Source organism: Pinus tabuliformis, chromosome 8, assembly GCF_031772625.1.
Source record: "Pinus tabuliformis cultivar Carrire ecotype Pingquan chromosome 8, CPIR1, whole genome shotgun sequence".
NCBI classification, from domain to species: Eukaryota; Viridiplantae; Streptophyta; class Pinopsida; order Pinales; family Pinaceae; genus Pinus; species Pinus tabuliformis.
Window position 1 is genome coordinate 570293197 of NC_142294.1, and position 19577 is coordinate 570312773.

Sequence of the window (19577 nt, forward strand, 5' to 3'; positions counted from 1 at the left end):
CTTTTTCACTGTATCTTCTTCCGCCAAATGTGGAATTATGTGGTCCTTGACCCCATCTAGAATAATGCATCTCGCCTTGGCATCACCTTTTTGGTACTCATGCAACATGATAGGATTTGTTGGTACACCAATATGTATCGTAGTAACCTTCTTCAATCCATGCTCTTCCAAAATAAGAAGGCACTAGATTCTTTAGATACCAAAATTGGTTGTGCCATCCAACCTATCTTGATCCCTCAATCCCAATGAAGCCATTACTGAAGCCCTTGAGAGAATAGTAAAAAAAAAAAAATCTCTTCCATTGCTAACAAAAGTATCTAGAAAACCTCATGGTCTCCCTGTGCAAGTGATCTTGGGAAACTCGCACCACCCACTGGAACTGCGAACTAGCCCTCCTAGAAACTCACATTGCCTACAGGAAATCACTCTGACGAATTTCTCTACCTCTAGCAACTAGAAAAAACTCAGTGGCATTGCCTCAAGAAAATTGATCTGGAAACTGGCAAACAAAATTGTCTCTGACAACACGTACTAGTAAACTAGCAATTGACAGTGGTTAATTCATCCTCTTTGCAAAAAATAACACTAGTAAAACTCCTCCAAGTAATTTTGGAAATTGATCTGGGTATTAAATCATTGGCTTTCTCTTCCAAACCCTTGCATTGATCTACTCTGCTAAACCAGGGGCTTTAGATATGCTCTGATACAATGTGAAAAGACGATAAAAATATCATTTATTGCAATCCACCAATAATTATCCGATGTATTTAATTTTGGGCCAAAGTATTTTACAACAAATACTTAATAAAAACATGATTGCAATAATCGTAAAAATAAATTGCATAAACTCTAATAGAAAACCAATCACAAAATGGACTCAATATTTTTGGACAAAACGTCCCTGGAAAAACCCTAAGGGAAAACCAATTCTTCATATCTGAGAGTTTTATTAATATCTTTAGCAAATTTTGCAATTGATGAATATTACAATGTTGTTTGCCAAACCCCAACAAAGCTCCGACAAAATATCTCTTCACCTCCACAAGTCAAACTAACCACTAGAAGGCTCACAACCTCTCTTTGCAACCTGACACGACCTCTCCTGCAATTCACACTACTCTTTTAGCAATCTACTGTAAATTCTTGCAATCTGCCTTTTCTACAATCACATCGATTTCTTGCAAATCTCTTCGCATATGGAAATATCAATCTGCTAAACAGCGATCTCATACGGCCCCTCCTGTCAATCTCAACCTCTTTGTCTACAAATAACTCTAGAAGAGTTCCTCCTCCAAATCTCGGAAACTAGAAGAATATTGATAAAAGAAAAATCTGGGAAAATTCATTGCTTCAACTGTGGTTGAAACCCTCACTGGTGTCAAACTCTGCACTATCACTATGTCTTTTTCACTGCAATGAATTGATCTCGAAGAATGCCCATCGATTTCCTTTATAATCTCTTGTTGAGAAATCAACAACCAAAATCTAGATCTGAAATGATCTAATCGATGGCTAAGATCTCTAAGAAACTTTACTAGAAGTCTCTAGAGCAAAATCGACCATGTCTTAATTATTACTAATTAATTAATCTATTTCCCTAAGTTAAAACTTAAGAAAATAATTAAAATTGATTAAATAATTTAATCAAGATATTTACATTCTAAAGATTAACTTGGTCTTGGAGATATTTTCCACTATGTAGTTCCTAACCTCACTGACACCACTTGAGGTGAGAACACCTATCCAAGCTACAACAACCAACAACCCACCCATTGAAGAAGCCAGAGTTTGTCATAAATTCACACACCTTAAATTGTTTTCCATAGGGATGACATTGAGACAAGTGAACCTTTGATACCTCCACAAATGAAAGTAAGCATTGTTCATGTGAGAAATTTGGATCAGTTACTACAAAGTCAAGGGGTTTTGACCTCGAAGAGGTCTAGCTATGATCTCATTACTGTGGAGTAAAAGAAAATTAGCTATGATATCATTACTGTGAAGTAAAAGCAAATTAGCTATGATCAAGCAAATTTATGTCCCATCCTTATCTAATGATAAAAGTATCTCCCGCAATACCAACTGTTAAAATTTGGGTACCAGAGGACAAGTGGTTCCCTAAGGCTTTGATCTCTGGCCTAGGGAAAAGTGTCCAAATTTAATTTTTACTTTTCTTCTAAAGTGACTTTATAAGTGGTAAAATCAATTTAATTTAAAAGTGACTTTATAAGTGGTAAAGTTACATTCTAATTTAAAAGTGACTTTGTAAGTGGTAAAGTTACATTCTACTTTAAAGCTGATTTTATTAAAGTGAATGAAGAATTAGAAAGTGAAAAAGTGACTATGGAAATAAAAGGCTAACTGGGTCTTTATTTCAGTGGGTGAGTTAAAAAATAGAAAGTGAGAATTAAATGCACATTTATTCTCATCCCTAGATCTAAATGAATCTCAGCCATTAGATCTTACGGTAACCCAAAAAGTCATTTAGAAAATAAAAGGAGAAGAGAATAGGAAAAGATCAATTCATTCTTTCATGAGCATTTGAGAGAAAGAGAAGAGAGAGCAAGGAGAGAATTTCTTAGCAGTGAAGAAGTGAAGGAGAGCAGCAAGAAGACATTTAAGCAAATCTGGACAGCGACATTTATTGGCACGCATCCCAAGGAAAAACTGTACAGTGGGAGAAAGGCACAGAAATCGACGAAGAAGGACAGCAAGTTTTGGGCACATTTTTCGAGGTTGGTCGTACAACATTTAATGTTGTTTTATTGCTGTAAAAATTTCTGTTTTTGGTGTTTGTTGATTGGCATGATTTTCGAGATGGAGTTCAAGCACAGAAATCGAGATAATTTGTAATTTGTGGTCACTGGAATTTTTACTCTGTATTTCAGTTTCTCTGTAAAATCATTTTTAGAAATAAAGAACTTTAAAACTAGTTTTCCCCAAGAGTTGTAGGGGGTTTTTCCAGGGTCACATTGACAAAAAATCACTGTGTTATTTTCTGTGTGTGGCTATCATAATTTTGGCGTGTTTTATTTCTGCAATTTCAGCAGTTGTGAAATCTCTAAATTTGTGTTTTTAGAAAAATATTATCATTTCCAGATTTTAGAATGTTTATCATGCTTAGATTTAAAACTAAATGCATGGAGTGATAAGGAAAACTGATAACCCGAGTGGGGGTTGAAATTTCTTCATGATATCAGAGCTTGGTTGGATGAAAAGTGCAGTTTGGGACAACAAAGTGAAAATTACAGCAAGCTAATTTTTACACAGAAAACAAAAACCTTTACCACAGATTTGAAAATTTCAGTTTGGTAGGACAATGAAACATTTCTTTGGGTTTGAGAGTTGAAGATAGGTTGGATGGACAGAACAACTACAGTGCATGGAAGGAGAGAATCCAGAGCATCTTTGAGGAAGCAGAACTCTAAGACATTATAGTAAATACCACACAGAACCCAGTAGTAGTACATGCTGACCCTGTACAGTGGGCAGAGTTTAACAAAAAGAATGCTAAGGCAAAAAGATTGATTCTGGAAGGAATCAAAGCCCGTGTCATTCCTCATGTGAGAGGAAAGACTTATGCACATGAGATGTGGACAGCCCTGACCAGTCTTTATCAGAGCTCAAATGAAAATAGAAAAATGGTCCTAAAGGAAAAACTAAAGGCCATTAAAATGTCTAAGACGGACATTGTTATAGCATACCTCACAAAGATCACTTCAGTGAGAGATGAGTTGGCAGCCGTAGGTGAAATCATTGCACCCATTGGGTTGGTCAGGATTGCTTTGAATGGTCTTCCCAAGACTTGGGAGAATTTTGTGGATGGCATTGTTGCACGAGAAAACCTTCCCAATTGGGAGAGGTTGTGGGATGAATGCATTCAGAATGATATCAGAAAGAACCATCTTGGGGCAGCCAAACAGGAGAAGGAGGATGAAAATGTGGCATTGTTAGCAAAAGGCAAGAAGGGCAGAGCAAAGAAGCAAGCTTCCAACAGTGGAGGCAAAGGCAAAGGTAAAGGCAAGCAGTAAAACAAGGTGAAGGACTATTCCAAAGTAAAATGTTGGAATTGTCAAAAGTTGCGACACTATGCTGTTGTGTGTCCGGAAAAGAAGAACAAGAAAGGGAAAGACAAACCCATGGCAGCTTCCGCAGAGATAGAGAGCTTCTCAGAGAGATTTGATCGAGAGTTTGGGTTCATAGCTTGTGAGGCCACTAGTGCAGGATCACCTACCATACAGGTTCAGAGGGAGTGTGCATTCCCCACTACTAGCAGAGCATCTTCTAGCATTTGGTATGTTGACAGTGGCGCTTCCCGCCACATGACAGGAGTCAGAGAGTACTTGTCAGAACTTTCAGAGGGTGATACTGATATGGAAGTAGTACTTGGTGATGACAGCATTGTTAGAGCAGTCGGTGTGGGGATATTGACATTTGATAGGGGACCCAAACCTCCCTTGAAAGTGTCAGATGTTCTATATGTGCCTGGAATGAAGAAGAACCTGATATCCGTCTCAGCACTTGAAGATAGAGGGTATGATGTGTTGTTCAGGAGAGAGCAGGTGCTTATATATCCTAGGGGAACTCCAGCGTCTTCAGCTAGAGGGATTGGTGTGCGCCATGCCAAGGTGTACAAGTTCTCATTCCAGCCCTTGATGGCATTGAGTAGTAGCACCCAAGACAGGACTGACAACAGATCTAGCAGTTCAAAGTTGTGTGATATTTGGCACCACAGGATGGGGCACATGTATCATGGGGCCTTGAGTACATTGCGGGAGATCACCACTGGCGTGCCAGATTTCAGTTCTGATCGCCTTGATGTATGTAGAGGATGTACTTGGGGAAGTCTGCCAGATCCCCTTTTCCCAAAAGTGATAGCAAAGCGACTGGGATCCTTGACTTGATACATACCGATGTAAGTGGTCGGATGTCTCATGTATCATTGAGTGGCTATGAGTACTATGTTTTACTCATTGATGACCACTCCAAGAAGACCTGGATTTATTTCTTGAAGACCAAGAGTGAGGTCTTCAAGCGGTTTCAAGAGTTCAAAGCTCTTGTGGAGACCTAGACAGGTAGGAAGGTCAAGGTCCTCAGGTCGAACAATGGAGGGGAGTATACCCTTAGTGAGTTTGTTGATTTTTGTGTTGAAGCAGGCATTAGGAGGGAGTTCATAGTTCCTTACAAACCCCCAACAAAATGGGGTTGCAAAGAGGAAGAACAGATCCATTGCAGGGGGCTGCCAAAGCCATGCTTCATGATTAGGGGTTACCTTTATTTTTGTGGGCAGAGGCCTGCAACACTGTTGTGTACCTACAAAACAGGAGTCCACATCATGCCTTGGGGAATGTGACTTTGGAGGAGGCTTTTTCTGGGAAGAAGCCTGATGTTGGGCACTTTCGTATCTTTGGGTGCCTTACATATTCCTATGTCCCCAAGGAGAACAGGACCAAGCTAGAGCCCACTGCAGACAAGGGCATCTTTGTGGGTTATAGCGAGACCTTGAAAGCTTATCGGATTTATATTCCTGCGCAGAGGAAAGTGGTTGTCAAGCGGGATGTGAAGTTCTTGGAGGAAAAAGCTTTCAGGAGGTCATGGGAGTTAGAGTGTCCAGAGTCACTAGACCCTCAGGAGCAGTTGAGTCAATCACAGGGATCCAGTGGTCAGAGATCAGGAGGTACGTCGATTACAGTGTCAGGTCCATTAGTGAGCAGTGGCTCTCAGAGTTAGGTGGGTGGTTCTTCGGGCAGCATGCAGGGCAGTCCGCAGAGCAGTTCACGGAGTAGTCCACTAATGGACATTTCCCACGGTACTTCAGCATCTACAAGCACAGGTTCAGGCATGAGGTCAGTTGACAAGCCTTCAGGAGTTCAGGCTTTTGATGAGGATGAGGATTCTTTCACTCCGGTGGGAGAAGTATGCTTAGGGAAGAGGAAGCTCAAGTGGCTTCAAGATACCTTGCACGAGGCCACATCAGTTGCTGGGCCAAAGAGACAGGTTAGAGAGAGTAAACCACCTGAGCGGTTTTGTAGTTACATGGCATTGGTAACAAGCATTGTTGACTCCGAGCCTTCTAGTTATGAGGAGGCAACCAGCGAACAGGTCTGGAGAGAGGCCATGATGGAGGGGTATTCTTCTATTATGAAGAATGATGTTTGGGAGGTAGTGCCGAGGCCTAAAGGTAAATCAGTTGTTACTGCCAGATGGCTCTACAAGATAAAGCACGCTGCAGATGGCAGCATCGAGAAGTTCAAGGCTCAATTTGTGGCGAGAGGGTTCTCACAGGTAGAGGGAGTTAACTATGAGGAGACCTTCACTCTCGTAGCTTGGTATACATCTATTCGCTCCATTATATCGATTGCAGCAGAGATGGGTTGGAAGATCCACCAGATGGATGTGAAGACCGCATTTCTCAATGGCTTCATTCAGGGGGAGGTTTATATTGAGCAGCCGCAGGGCTTTGAGATGCATGGGAAGGAGTCCCATGTATGAAGATTGAAAAAGGCGCTCTATGGCCTGAAGCAAGCTCCTAGAGCTTGGTACTCGAGGATTGATACATACTTGCAGCAGTTGGGTTTCACAAAGAGTGAGGCTGATCCGAACCTATACTTCATTGTGGTGGGTGAGAAGCCTCTCATTCTGGTGTTGTATGTTGATGACTTGATCATCACTGGTGCAAAGAGACTCATTGAAGGCTGCAAGAGAGATCTTGCTTCAAAGTTTGAGATGAAGGATATTGGCTTGATGCATTATTTTCTGGGATTGGAGGTGTGGCAGGAGGAGGGGAATTTCTTCCTGGGACAAGGGAAGTACATTGTGGATATTCTTAGCAGATTTCACATGGAGGACTGCAAACCCATGTCTACGCCTATGATAACTAACTAGAAGAAGCTTCACGCTTCTGATTCTGAGTTGGTGGATCCTACTCTATACAGATAGTTGATTGGTTGTTTAATGTATTTGGTCAACACTTGACCAGATATATGTTTTGCAGTTAACACTATGAGTCAGTACATGTGTGAGCCCAGGAGAGTGCACTGGATAGCTGCAAAACACATTATTCATTAGTTGCAGGGGACTGTGAATTTTGGTCTGGATTATAAACAGGGTGATGGAGTGAGACTGGCAAGGTACACGGATTTAGATTGGCTAAGTTGTGCTTTAGATAGGAAGAGTACTTCTAGGTGTTGTTTTGGGTTGGGTTCAGCAGTTGTGTCATGGATCAGCGAGAAACAATAATTAGTTGCATTGAGCTCAGCTGAGGCAAAGTATATGGCTGCTAGTTTGGCTAGTTGTGAGGCCATATGGCTTCGCAAGATGTTGTTTGGTCTATTTGGTCAAGCATTGAGACCTTCAGTGATTTACTGTGATAATCAAAGTTGCATAAAACTCACGGAGAATCCAGTTTTTCATGACAAGTCAAAGCATATTGAGATCAAGTATCACTTCATTAGAGACTATGTCCAAAAGGGAGCTGTCAAGCTTGAGTACATTTCTACAAATGAACAAGTAGTGGGCATTTTCACCAAAGCCTTACCACGGGGCAAGCATGTATACTTCAGAGACAAGATGGGAGTGGTGAGGAACACTTTCCTTGTTAAGAGAGAGTGTTAGAATTTGGATACCAGAGGACAAGTGGTTCCCTAAGGCTTTGATCTTTGGCCTAGGGAAAAGTGTCCAAATTTATATTTTACTTTTCTCCTAAAGTGACTTTATAAGTGGTAAAGTCAATTTAATTTAAAAGTGATTTTATAAGTGGTAAAGTTACATTCTAATTTAAAAGTGACTTTGTAAGTGGTAAAGTTACATTCTACTTTAAAGCTGATTTTATTAAAGTGAATGAAGAATTAGAAAGTGAAAAAGTGACTATGGACATAAAAGGCTAATTGGGTCTTTATTTAAGTGGGTGAGTTAAAAAATAGAAAGTGAGAATTAAATGCACATTTATTCTCATCCCTAGATCTAAATGAATCTCAGCCATTAGATCTTACGGTAACCCAAAAATTCATTTAGAAAATAAAAAGAGAAGAGAATAGGAAAAGATCAATTCATTCTTTCATGAGCATTTGAGAGAAAGAGAAGAGAGAGCAAGGAGAGAATTTCTTAGCAGTGAAGAAGTGAAGGAGAGCAGCAAGAAGACATTTAAGAAAATTTGGACAGCGACATTTATTGGCATGCATCCCAAGGAAAAACTGTACAGTAGGAGAAAGGCACAAAAATCGACGAAGAAGGACAGCAAGTTTTGGGCACATTTTTCGAGGTTGGTCGTACAACATTTAATGTTGTTTTATTGCTGTAAAAATTTCTGTTTTTGGTGTTTGTTGATTGGCATGATTTTCGAGATGGAGTTCAAGCACAGAAATCAAGATGGAATTTTTACTCTGTATTTCAGTTTCTCTGTTAAATCATTTTTAGAAATAAAGAAGAACTCTCAAACTAGTTTTCCCCAAGAGTTGTAGGGGGCTTTTCCAGGGTCACATTGACCAAAAATCACCGTGTTATTTTCTGTGTGGCTATCATAATTTTGGCGTGTTTTATTTCTGCAATTTCAGCAGTTGTGAAATCTCTAAATTTGTGTTTTTAGAAAAATATTATCATTTCCAGATTTTAGAATGTTTATCATGCTTAGATTTAAAACTAAATGCATGGAGTGATAAGGAAAACTGATAACCCGAGTGGGGGTTGAAATTTCTTCATGATATCAGAGCTTGGTTGGCTGAAAAGTGCAGTTTGGGACAACAAAGTGAAAATTACAACAAACTGATTTTTACACAGAAAACAAAAACCTTTACCACAGATTTGAAAATTTCAGTTTGGTAGGATAGTGAAACATGTTTTTGGGTTTGAGAGTTGCAGATAGGTTGGATGGACAAAACAACTACAGTGCATGGAAGAAGAGAATCAAGAGCATCTTTGAGGAAGCAAAAGTCTGGGACATTATAGTAAATACCACACAGAACCCAGTAGTAGTACATGTTGACCCTGTACAGTTGGCAGAGTTTAACAAAAAGAATGCTAAGGCAAAAAGATTGATTCTGGAAGGAATCAAAGCCTGTGTCATTCCTCATGTGAGAGAAAAGACTTATGCACATGAGATGTGGACATCCTTGACCAGTCTTTATCAGAGCTCAAATAAAAAAAGAAAAATGGTCCTAAAGGAGAAACTGAAGGCCATTAAAATGGCTAAGACGGACATTGTTACAACATACCTCACAAAGATCACTTCAGTGAGAGATGAGTTGGCAATCGTAGGTGAAATCTTTGCACCCACTGAGTTGGTGAGGATTGCTTTGAATGGTCTTCCCAAGACTTGGGAGAATTTTGTGGATGGCATTGTTGCACGGGAAAACCTTCCTAATTGGGAGAGGTTGTGGGATGAATGCATTCAGAATGATATCAGAAAGAACCATCATGGGGCAGCCAAACAAGTGGATGAGGATGACAATGTGGCATTGTTAGCAAAAGGAAAGAAGGGCAGAGCAAAGAAGCAAGCTTCCAACAGTGGAGGCAAAGGCAAAGGCAAGCAACAAAACAAGGTGAAGGACTATTCCAAAGTCAAATGTTGGAATTGTCAAAAGTTGGGACACTATGTTGTTGTGTGTCCGGAAAAGAAGAACAAGAAAGACAAAGACAAACCCATTGCAGCTTCTGTAGAGATAGAGAGCTTCTCAGAGAGATTTGATCGAGAGTTTGGGTTCATAGCTTGTGAGGCCACTAGTGCAGGATCACCTGCCATACAGATTCAGAGGGAGTGTGCATTCCCCACTACTAGCAAGGCATCTTCCAGCATTTGGTATGTTGACAGTAGCGCTTCCCGCCACATGACAGGAGTCAGAGAGTACTTCTCAGGGCTTTCAGAGGGTGATACTGATATGGAGGTAGTACTTGGTGATGACAGCATTGTTAGAGCAGTCGATGTGGGGATATTGACATTTGATAGGGGACCCAAACCTCCCTTGAAAGTGTCAGATGTTCTATATGTGCCTGGAATGAAAAAGAACTTGATATCTGTCTCAGCACTTGAGGATAGAGGGTATGATGTGTTGTTCAGGAGAGGGCAGGTGCTTATATATCCTAGGGGAACTCCAGCTTCTTCAGCTAAAGAGATTGGTGTGCGCCATGCCAAGGTGTACAAGTTCTCATTCCAGCCCCTGATGGCATTGAGTAGTAGCACCCGAGACAGGACCGACAGCAGATCTAGCAGTTCAGAGTTGTGTGAGATTTGGCACCGCAAGATGGGGCACATGTATCATGGGGCCTTGAGTACATTGCGGGGGATCACTGGTGTGCCAGATTTCAGTTCTGATCACCTTGATGTATGCAGAGGATGTGCTATGGGGAAGTTTTCCAGATCCCCTTTTCCCAGCAGTGACAACAGAGCGACCGGGATCCTTGACTTGATACATACCGATGTAAGTGGTCGGATGTCTCATGTATCATTGAGTGGCTATTAGTACTATGTTTTATTCATTGATGACCACTCCAGGAAGACCTGGATTTATTTATTGAATATCAAGAGTGAGGTCTTCAAGCGGTTTCAAGAGTTCAAAGCTCTTGTGGAGACCCAGACAGGTAGGAAGGTCAAGGTCCTCAGGTCGGACAATGGAGGGGAGTATACCCTTGGTGAGTTTGTTGATTTTTATGTTGAAGCAAGCATTAGGAGGGAGTTCATAGTTCTTTACAACCCCCAACAAAATGGGGTTGCAAAGAGGAAGAACAGATCCATTGCAGGCGACTGCCAAAGCGATGCTTCAAGATTAGGGGTTACCTTTATTTTTGTGGGCAGAGGCCTGCAACACTATTGTGTACCTGCAGAACAGGAATCCACATCGTGCCTTGGGGAATTTGACTCTGAAAGAGGCTTTTTCTGGGAAGAAGCCTGATGTTGGGCACTTTCGTATCTTTGGGTACCTTACATATTCCTATGTCCCCAAGGAGAACAGGACCAAGCTAGAGCCCACTGCAGACAAGGGCATCTTTGTGGGTTATAGCGAGACCTCGAAAGCTTATCAGATTTATATTCCTACGCAGAGGAAAGTGGTTGTCAAGCAGGATGTGAAGTTCGAGGAGGAGAGAGCTTTCAGGAGGTCACGGGAGTTAGAGTATCCAGAGTCACCAGACCCTCAGGAGCAGCTGAATTAGTCACAAGGATCCAGTGGTCAGAGATCAGGAGGTACGTCGATTACAGTGTCAGGTCCATTAGCGAGCAGTGGCTCTCAAAGTTAGGTGGGTGGTTCTTCGGGCAGCATGCAGGGCAGTCCGCAGAGCAGTGCACAGGGTAGTCCACTAATGGACAGTTCCCACGGTACTTCAGCATCTACAGGCACAGGTTCAAGCATGAGGTCAGTTGACAGGGCTTCAGGAGTTCGGGCTTCTGATGAGGATGAGGATTCTTTCACTCCAGTGGGAGAAGCATGCTTAGGGAAGAGGAAGCCCAAGTGGCTTCAAGATACCTTGCACGAGGCCACATCAGTCGTTGGGCCAAAGAGACAGGTTAGAGAGAGTAAACCACCTGAGCGGTTTTGTAGTTACATGGCATTGGTAACAAGCATTGTTGACTCCGAGCCTTCTAGTTATGAGGAGGTAGCCAGCTAGCAGGTCTGGAGAGAGGCCATGATGGAGGAGTATTCTTCTATTATGAAGAACGATGTTTGGGAGGTAGTGCCGAGGCCTAAAGGTAAATCAGTTGTTACTTCCAGATGGCTCTACAAGATAAAGCATGCTGCAGATGGCAACATCGAGAAGTTCAAGGCTCGATTTGTGGCGAGAGGGTTCTCACAGGTAGAGGGAGTTAACTATGAGGAGACCTTCACTCCCGTAGCTCGGTATACATCTATTCGCTCCATTATATCGATTGCAAAATAGATGGGTTGGAAGATCCACCAGATGGATGTGAAAACCACATTTCTCAATGGCTTCATTCAGGAGGAGGTTTATATTGAACAACCGCAGGGCTTCGAGGTGCATGGAAAAGAGTCCCATGTATGTAGATTGAAAAAGGCGCTCTATGGCCTGAAGCAAGCTCCTAGAGCTTGGTACTCGAGGATTTATACATACTTGCAGCAGTTGGGTTTCACAAAGAGTGAGGTTGATCCAAACCTATACTTCATTGTGGTGGGTGAAGAGCCTCTCATTCTGGTGTTGTATGTTGATGACTTGATCATCACTGGTGCAAAGAGACTCATTGAGGGTTGCAAGAGAGATCTTGCTTCAAAGTTTGAGATGAAGGATATCGGCTTGATGCATTATTTTCTGGGATTGGAGGTGTGACAGGAGGAGGGGCATTTCTTCTTGGGACAAGGGAAGTACATTGTGGATATTCTTAGCAGATTTCACATGGAGGACTGCAAACCCATGTCTACACCTATGATCACTAACTAGAAGAAGTTTCACGCTTCTGATTCTGAGTTGGTGGATCCTACTCTATACAGGCAGTTGATTGGTTGTTTGATGTATTTGGTCAACACTGGACCAGATATATGTTTTGCAGTTAACACTATGAGTCAGTACATGTGTGAGCCCAGGAGAGTGCACTGGATAGTTGCAAAACACATTCTTCGTTAGTTACAGGGGACTGTGAATTTTGGTCTGGATTATAAAAGGGTGATGGAGTGAGACTGGCAAGGTACACGGATTCAAATTGGGCAAGTTGTGCTTCAGATAAGAAGAGTACTTTCAGGTGTTGTTTTGGGTTGGGTTCGGCAGTTGTGTCGTGGATCAGCGAGAAACAACAGTTAGTTGCATTGAGCTCAGCTGAGGCACAGTATATGGCTGCTAGTTTGGCTAGTTGTGAGGCCATATGGCTTCGCAAGATGTTGTTTGGTCGATTTGGTCAGACATTGAGACCTTCACTAATTTACTGTGATAATCAGAGTTGCATAAAACTCATGGAGAATCCAGTTTTTCATGACAGGTCAAAGCATATTGAGATCAAGTATCACTTCATTAGAGACTATGTCCAAAAGGGAGTTGTCAAGCTTGAATACATTTCTACAAATGAACAAGTAGCGGACAATTTCACCAAAGCCTTACCACGGGGCAAGCATGTATACTTCAGAGACAAGATGGGAGTGGTGAGGAACACTTGGTAAGAGAGAGTGTTAGAATTTGGGTACCAGAGGACAAGTGGTTCCCTAAGGCTTTGATCTTTGGCCTAGGAAAAAGTGTCCAAATTTATATTTTACTTTTCTCCTAAAGTGACTTTATAAGTGGAAAGTCAATTTAATTTAAAAGTGACTTTATAAGTGGTAAAGTTACATTCTAATTTAAAAGTGATTTTATAAGTGGTAAAGTTACATTCTACTTTAACGCTGACTTTATTAAAGTGAATGAATAATTAGAAAGTGAAAAAGTGACTATAGAAATAAAAGGCTAACTGGGTCTTTATTTATGTGGGTGAGTTAAAAAATACAAAGTGAGAATTAAATGCACATTTATTCTCATCCCTAGATCTAAAAGAATCTCAGCCATTAGATCTTAGGGTAACCCAAAAGGTCATTTAGAGAATACAAGAAGAAGAGAAGCAGAAAAGATCAATTCATTCTTTCATGAGCATTTGAGAGAAAGAGAAGAGAGAGCAAGGTGTGAATTTCTGAGCAGTGACGAAGTGAAGGAGAGCAGCAAGAAGACATTTCAGCAAATCTGGGCAGCAGCATTTATTGGCATGCATCCCAAAGAAAAACTGTACAACAGGAGAAAGGAACAAAAATCGAGGAAGAGGGACAACAAGTTTTGGGCACATTTTTCGAGGCCGACCATACAGCGTTTAATGTTGTTTTATTGCTGTAAAAAAAATTGTTTTGATTGTTCGCTGATTGGCACGATTTTCGAGGTGGAGTACAAGCACGGAAATCGAGATAAGTTGTAATTTGTGGTTGCTGGAATTTTTACTCTATATTTCAGTTTCTCTGTAAAATCATTTTCAGAAATAAAGAAGAGCTCTCAAGCCGGTTTTCCCCAAGAGTTGTAAGGGGTTTTTCCAGGGTCACATGGACCAAAAATCACTGTGTTATTTTCTGTGTGGCTGTCATAATTTTGCTTGTTTTATTTCTACAATTGCAGCAGTTGTGAAATCTCTAAATTTGTGTTTTAAGAAAAATATTATCATTTCCAGATTTTAAAATTTTTATCATGCTTGGATTTAAAACTAAATGCATGGAGTGATAAGCAAAACTGATAGCCAGAGTCGGGGTTGAAATTTCTTCACTAACTCCCTGACAAGAATCAGCCTGCAAGATGTGATAGTATGATAAACCTAGATTTGCCAAAACGTCTGCAATTGAATGTGATGAACCTAAAGACTTGGATAGTGAAAAGCAGTTGGATCCTGCTCCATAAATAATCTCGAGACTAGGAATATTTTTCTTTGAGCATACAATTGAGAAGATTTGGACGTCATCTGGTGTATCCTCCAATTAGTCAAAAAGATCCAAACATTTGTCTATATTTGTGGCCAAAATATGCATAATCCCTCACCCCTACTCTCATATTCCTCCCCCAGTTTCAAACATAATCTCATTTATCAACCACCACCGTGACCTATATCTTTCTTTACAGCCATTGCTATAGTTGGGTTTCTATGTACGCATGTCATTTATACATGACCTAGAGAGCCCTTGTAACTGTCTCCACCAACATGATTTTATGTTCAACTAGGCAAATTTCAGCATTGGAAGCATGCACAATCCAACACAAGATCTCCCCTCTTTGTCACGGACTTACAATCAAGATAAATGATGTCTTGTTACAAGAGACGTTCCATTGCAGATATCCAGTGGGTCAGACTAACAAATTTATGATATATGCATTTGGCCTACCAAGGTTGCACTAATAATTGTGTTTTGAGGGGGTTTCCCTCACATTCCAATTCTTGAACACAAAATGTTTGATGAGTGGCACTACTGAGGAAGCCAATACTCATATGCTGCTGCATTGTATTGTCGCAGATCCAGTCAGGATTAAGATATCTATTTGATCTAGCACTCGGCCATTTGGCTATACAACTGGTTATCAAGATGAAGCTTCCAGATCAGTGCTTTAACCATAATATGTAGCCCACCCAGATCAGATCTCTCTATTGGCAGTTAACCATGTCTCAATCGGAAACATGGTGTGCAGTCACACAATGACCCTACAACCATGGATCTACTTGATCACACTGATGCTATTCTAGGATCTGTTGTTCAGCCCTGTTTTCATACTCTAAAGTGAAGATCCTTTTATTTGCTTAGGTTATAAACCATGGCCATAAGCATACAAGATACAACCACACCTTAGCACCATGTTTATTTGGCTAATTCAAATTTCAGATGTAATTTCATGTCTATTAAGCACCCATGTTCTATTTATTCAGAACCTAGCACAATGCTAACAAAAACACTTTTACCTACACAATCAAGACATTAACAACATTGTACTAACTTCAACTTTCCTCCTATACACATTACACAATTAAACACACATCTTAACACAGTAGATATGATTTTTCCATTAATTTTAACAATTGAGATAACTTGGAAATATGGCCATCAATGACTAGTATTTCTATCCAATGTGTTCTGCTCTGTTTATAAGTTCTGTTTATGCATGTTCTCAAAAAATTTAAACAAAACTATATTCAATGATTGCCAAAGTGTTATAAACAGCAATATGGTCAAACTCCACGGATAAACTTTCAAAATTGCAACAACAACAAAAAGAATAAAGAGATTGAATAAAAATATATCAAATCAATGTACATTTCCATAACAGATAACCAGTGCTGAAAGCTAACTCAGTTGACTATTGCTGAATGCTACCTCAGTTTATTAATTCATCAGGACCACCACGAAGTCGTTTGTATCCCCTGTAATCTGCCGGCTGTTTAGGTGAAACAAGGATACATTTTATCACTGCCGCAACAGGCATGCTAAAGAATCCTATCAGAACACTAACCAACCAAAGTTTCCCACTACGTGGAACTGTACTTGCCAAATCGCCAAGAAATTCTACCATTATTGCTTGGAATACAATAGTGAATGACATTACTCCAATGAAGATCAAGTTGTTGAATGTGCTACGCAATACATGTATCTTCTCTTTATCTCTAGAGCTTATTTCATTGAACACCTGTGCAAAATCCACGGATAAACTTCCAAAATTGCAACAACAAAAAAGGAATAAAGGGATTGAATAAAAATATATCAAATCAATATACATTTCCATAATAGATGACCAGTGCTGAAAGCTAACTCAGTTGACTATTGCTGAATGCTACCTCAGTTTACTGATTCATCAGGACCACCAGGAAGTCGTTTGTATCCCTTGTAATCTGTCGGCTGTTTAGGTGAAACAGGGATACATTTTATGACTGCCGCAACAGGCATGCTAAAGAATCCTATCAGAACACTAACCAACCAAAGTTTCCCACTAAGTGGAACTGTACTTGCCAAATCACCAAGAAATTCTACCATTATTACTTGGAATACAACAGTGAATGACATTACTCCAATGAAGATCAAGTTGTTGAATGTGCCACGCAATACATTTATCTTCTCTATATCTCTAGAGCTTATTTCATTGAACACCTGTGCAAAATAAATACCAATTAGAGCAATCTAAAGGAAATGACTTTAGGTGAAATTTCTATATATTTTATTCATATAAAATAAGGGAACAGTAAATATACAAAAAATATGGATATCCAAAAGACACTGCAGCAAAAGCACCACCATTATCCAATCCTCATACATTTGCAAAGTAGGCAAAAGACCAGATCGGTAGACAAAAGATTGTAACAGACTCGTAGGAACAACCATTATTTCACACATATCAACAACTTTGTATAGATAGCCTCTATTATCAAGGGAACAAATTATTTTAAACATTTCAATGACTTTGCTGAGACCCCCTAGAAATTAACTTGTCTGCTGAATCTGACAGTATTTAAAACATAAATTTAACAATAACAATGCAAACAGAACAGTCACAATTCTGAGAACAAAAGAAATAGGGAAAGCTTCTAAATAAGATGATAATACAAGTCTTAGAACTTGGAAGAAATATTTGCATATTATTGATCAGTTATCTCTCCTCCATAGGCTAAATATGGAGAGTAAATGGTTAGATATTAAAATAGCTGCATTTTCAAGATGTAAGTAGTTGTTTATATTTACTTATTGTCACCATACAGCTAGGCATGGCATGAGATCTTGTTCTGAAATACATCTACATCATCCCTGCATTTTCAAACATTTCCAGAATGAAAAGTATCCCAAATGTAGGAGCCGTGAAATGAAGTGTCACCCTACTGTACCTCTTGTTTGGGGTAGAATTGGGATTCATTTTCCAGCCAATGAACAAAAACAGAGTTTTATGCCCAAAAATGGCCGAATGGCTGAAAAAACATTATTTTTAATTTTAAAAGGTGGCACAAGCTGTTAATTTTAAGTATGTTCTATGCTTCGAGCAATTTATTTCAATTTTCACAATTAGCACAATATCTTTTCCAGATCAGCAATCACATCAGCATTAAAGTAAATTGCAGATAGAACATAAACATAGATCGCAAAAGACAAGCCAAGACAAGAGGACACGAGATGTGGCGCTAGCCAGGGACAAACCCCAATGTGGGGAAACCCTTGATCAATTCTTCTTATATGTTCTTCAATAGTTCAGCAGAGAGAGAGAGATAGTACATATACAACAGAAGTCAACACTTTGACTTATCTAAATAAGAGCATAGATCATCTCTAAGTAGATGATACATGAGGTAGCTGAACTCAGTTGAAGACAAGCTGCTTCAACTAATTCTCCCAGGTGACTCCACCATGCTGCACCTATTGTTGTGTTGCTCCTCATCATCATGCTGCACCTTACCGTGCTGCACCATGCTGCATCCATCATCACTATGTTGCATCTCATCATGCTTCACCAATCATGACTGTACTGCATCATGTACCATAAACCATTGCTGCTCCATGTACTTGCTGCACCAAGTATCATTGTTGTCCCAAGTACCATTGTTGCACCTCGCTGCACCATGTACTTGCTGTCCCATATGCCATTGCTGCACCATGCTTGCCACTGCTGTCCCATGTGGCATTGCTGCACCATGCTGTCACACTACTAGCACTGCTGTCCCACTGTTAGTGACATTGCCATTCCATGTTTGCCATACTGCTGTCCTATTGTTAGTCATAGCTGCTCCTATGATTGCTTGTTGTCCCATTTGTGTTTGCAGCACCGTGCTTGCTGCTGTGTGCTTACTGCACCTTACCCAATGCAGCACCATGCTCTTGCTACTGTCCCATTATTGTATTGCTGTACCATGCCATCATTGTACCTTCCTGAACTTTTCTATTTGCTGCATAGGAATTCTGAGCAGCCTCTAGGTTAGGCCATCACAGTCCTACCTATCTTCACACATTGTCATGCTCCTCCAACTCTGTTTGTTAGAGCACATTGTTGTAGCCTCAATGTTATCCCACAGTCAACCCCATAAGGACTGCGGCTAGCTCTCCACTTATTGACTGCGGCTAGGGATCTTTAGGCCTTCATTGGACAGTGTATAGAGTCTTCCTTTAAGCCTCTCCTTGCTGAAACGAATAGCCTCATTTGAGATAGCGTATGACCCTTCCCATGACTGTGTCTAGGGCACTCTAGAACAGCACCATAGGACCTGTGTTTAGGCCTCTCCATATAGCGTCATACGCTGCCCTTTCTTGCACCCAAGACACCTCAATAGACCTGCGGCTAGGGCTTGAACAGACCTGCAGTTAGGGCTGGGCAGACCTGCAGTTAGGGCAGAATTAGGACAACGTCTAGAGCTTCTTTAGGTCTGCATCTAGGGCTTCTTTAGGACAGCGTCTAGGGATTCTTAAGGCCTCCTCCATAGCTGCGTTAAACTTTTTCCATGAAAAAGGTAAGGGCTCCTTTAGGTCAACGTATAGATCCCTTCCATAGCTTCGCTGGACTGTCTTCTTGGTTGTGGCTAGGGCAGCCTCCTTTCCTCCAACGTCTAGGGCTTCCTCTCCTAGATTTCTCTTCCACTAAAACCCAAAGCGAGTGGAGAGAAATCAAGACAGAAGTGTGTGTAAAATGACTCTCAAGTCATCTTCTTTTATACTAAAACGTTGAGTACATTTGGGTGTTATTTAGTTGCTGGCCGACCTTGACGAATTGTCTTATAACACAAATAAATTCATAACTCCATGAATACTTATCAGAATCAAATGACCTTTAGATCAATCCTACACCTCTCGATGAGAGGGATCCAAGAAAAATATCAGCTGCCATAAATAAGATGACCCACATGGAGTTTGGACCTAGTTGCCAATTTTAACACTCCCTCTCAACTAGGGAGAACTCCATCTATTGATCCATCTGCCAGACTATACTATCAGCTGCTTGTGGGGCTCCTCCTTTCGATGTCATGAAATTGATCTTCAACATTATGGAGCCTTGGACTTCATCGTAGGGCATCGGCCATCCATCACTTTCCTTCACAAACCATGTTAATCATGTCATCCTTCCTTTCATCGGAAAGTGATCTACTAGACCATATATGGTTTTTCTTCATACAACTACCTTTTCCACAT

General features: G+C 40.6%; 1 protein-coding gene across 3 annotated transcripts in view; it reads right to left on the reverse strand.

The window, feature by feature from the left end:
- Positions 1-15679: 15679 nt before the first annotated feature.
- The window catches only part of LOC149236744 (calcium-transporting ATPase 10, plasma membrane-type-like), a 36639-nt gene continuing 32741 nt past the window's right edge, over positions 15680-19577 (reverse strand). For 2 of the 3 annotated variants that reach the window (XM_089372485.1, XM_089372483.1), the window contains one exon: positions 16018-16565. In XM_089372485.1, the coding sequence (XP_089228611.1) occupies positions 16257-16565 (309 nt within the window). In that variant the 3' untranslated portion in view covers positions 16018-16256. Of the gene's footprint in view, positions 16566-19577 lie in introns of all 3 variants that reach the window. The other variant, XM_089372486.1, reaches the window with a different exon arrangement.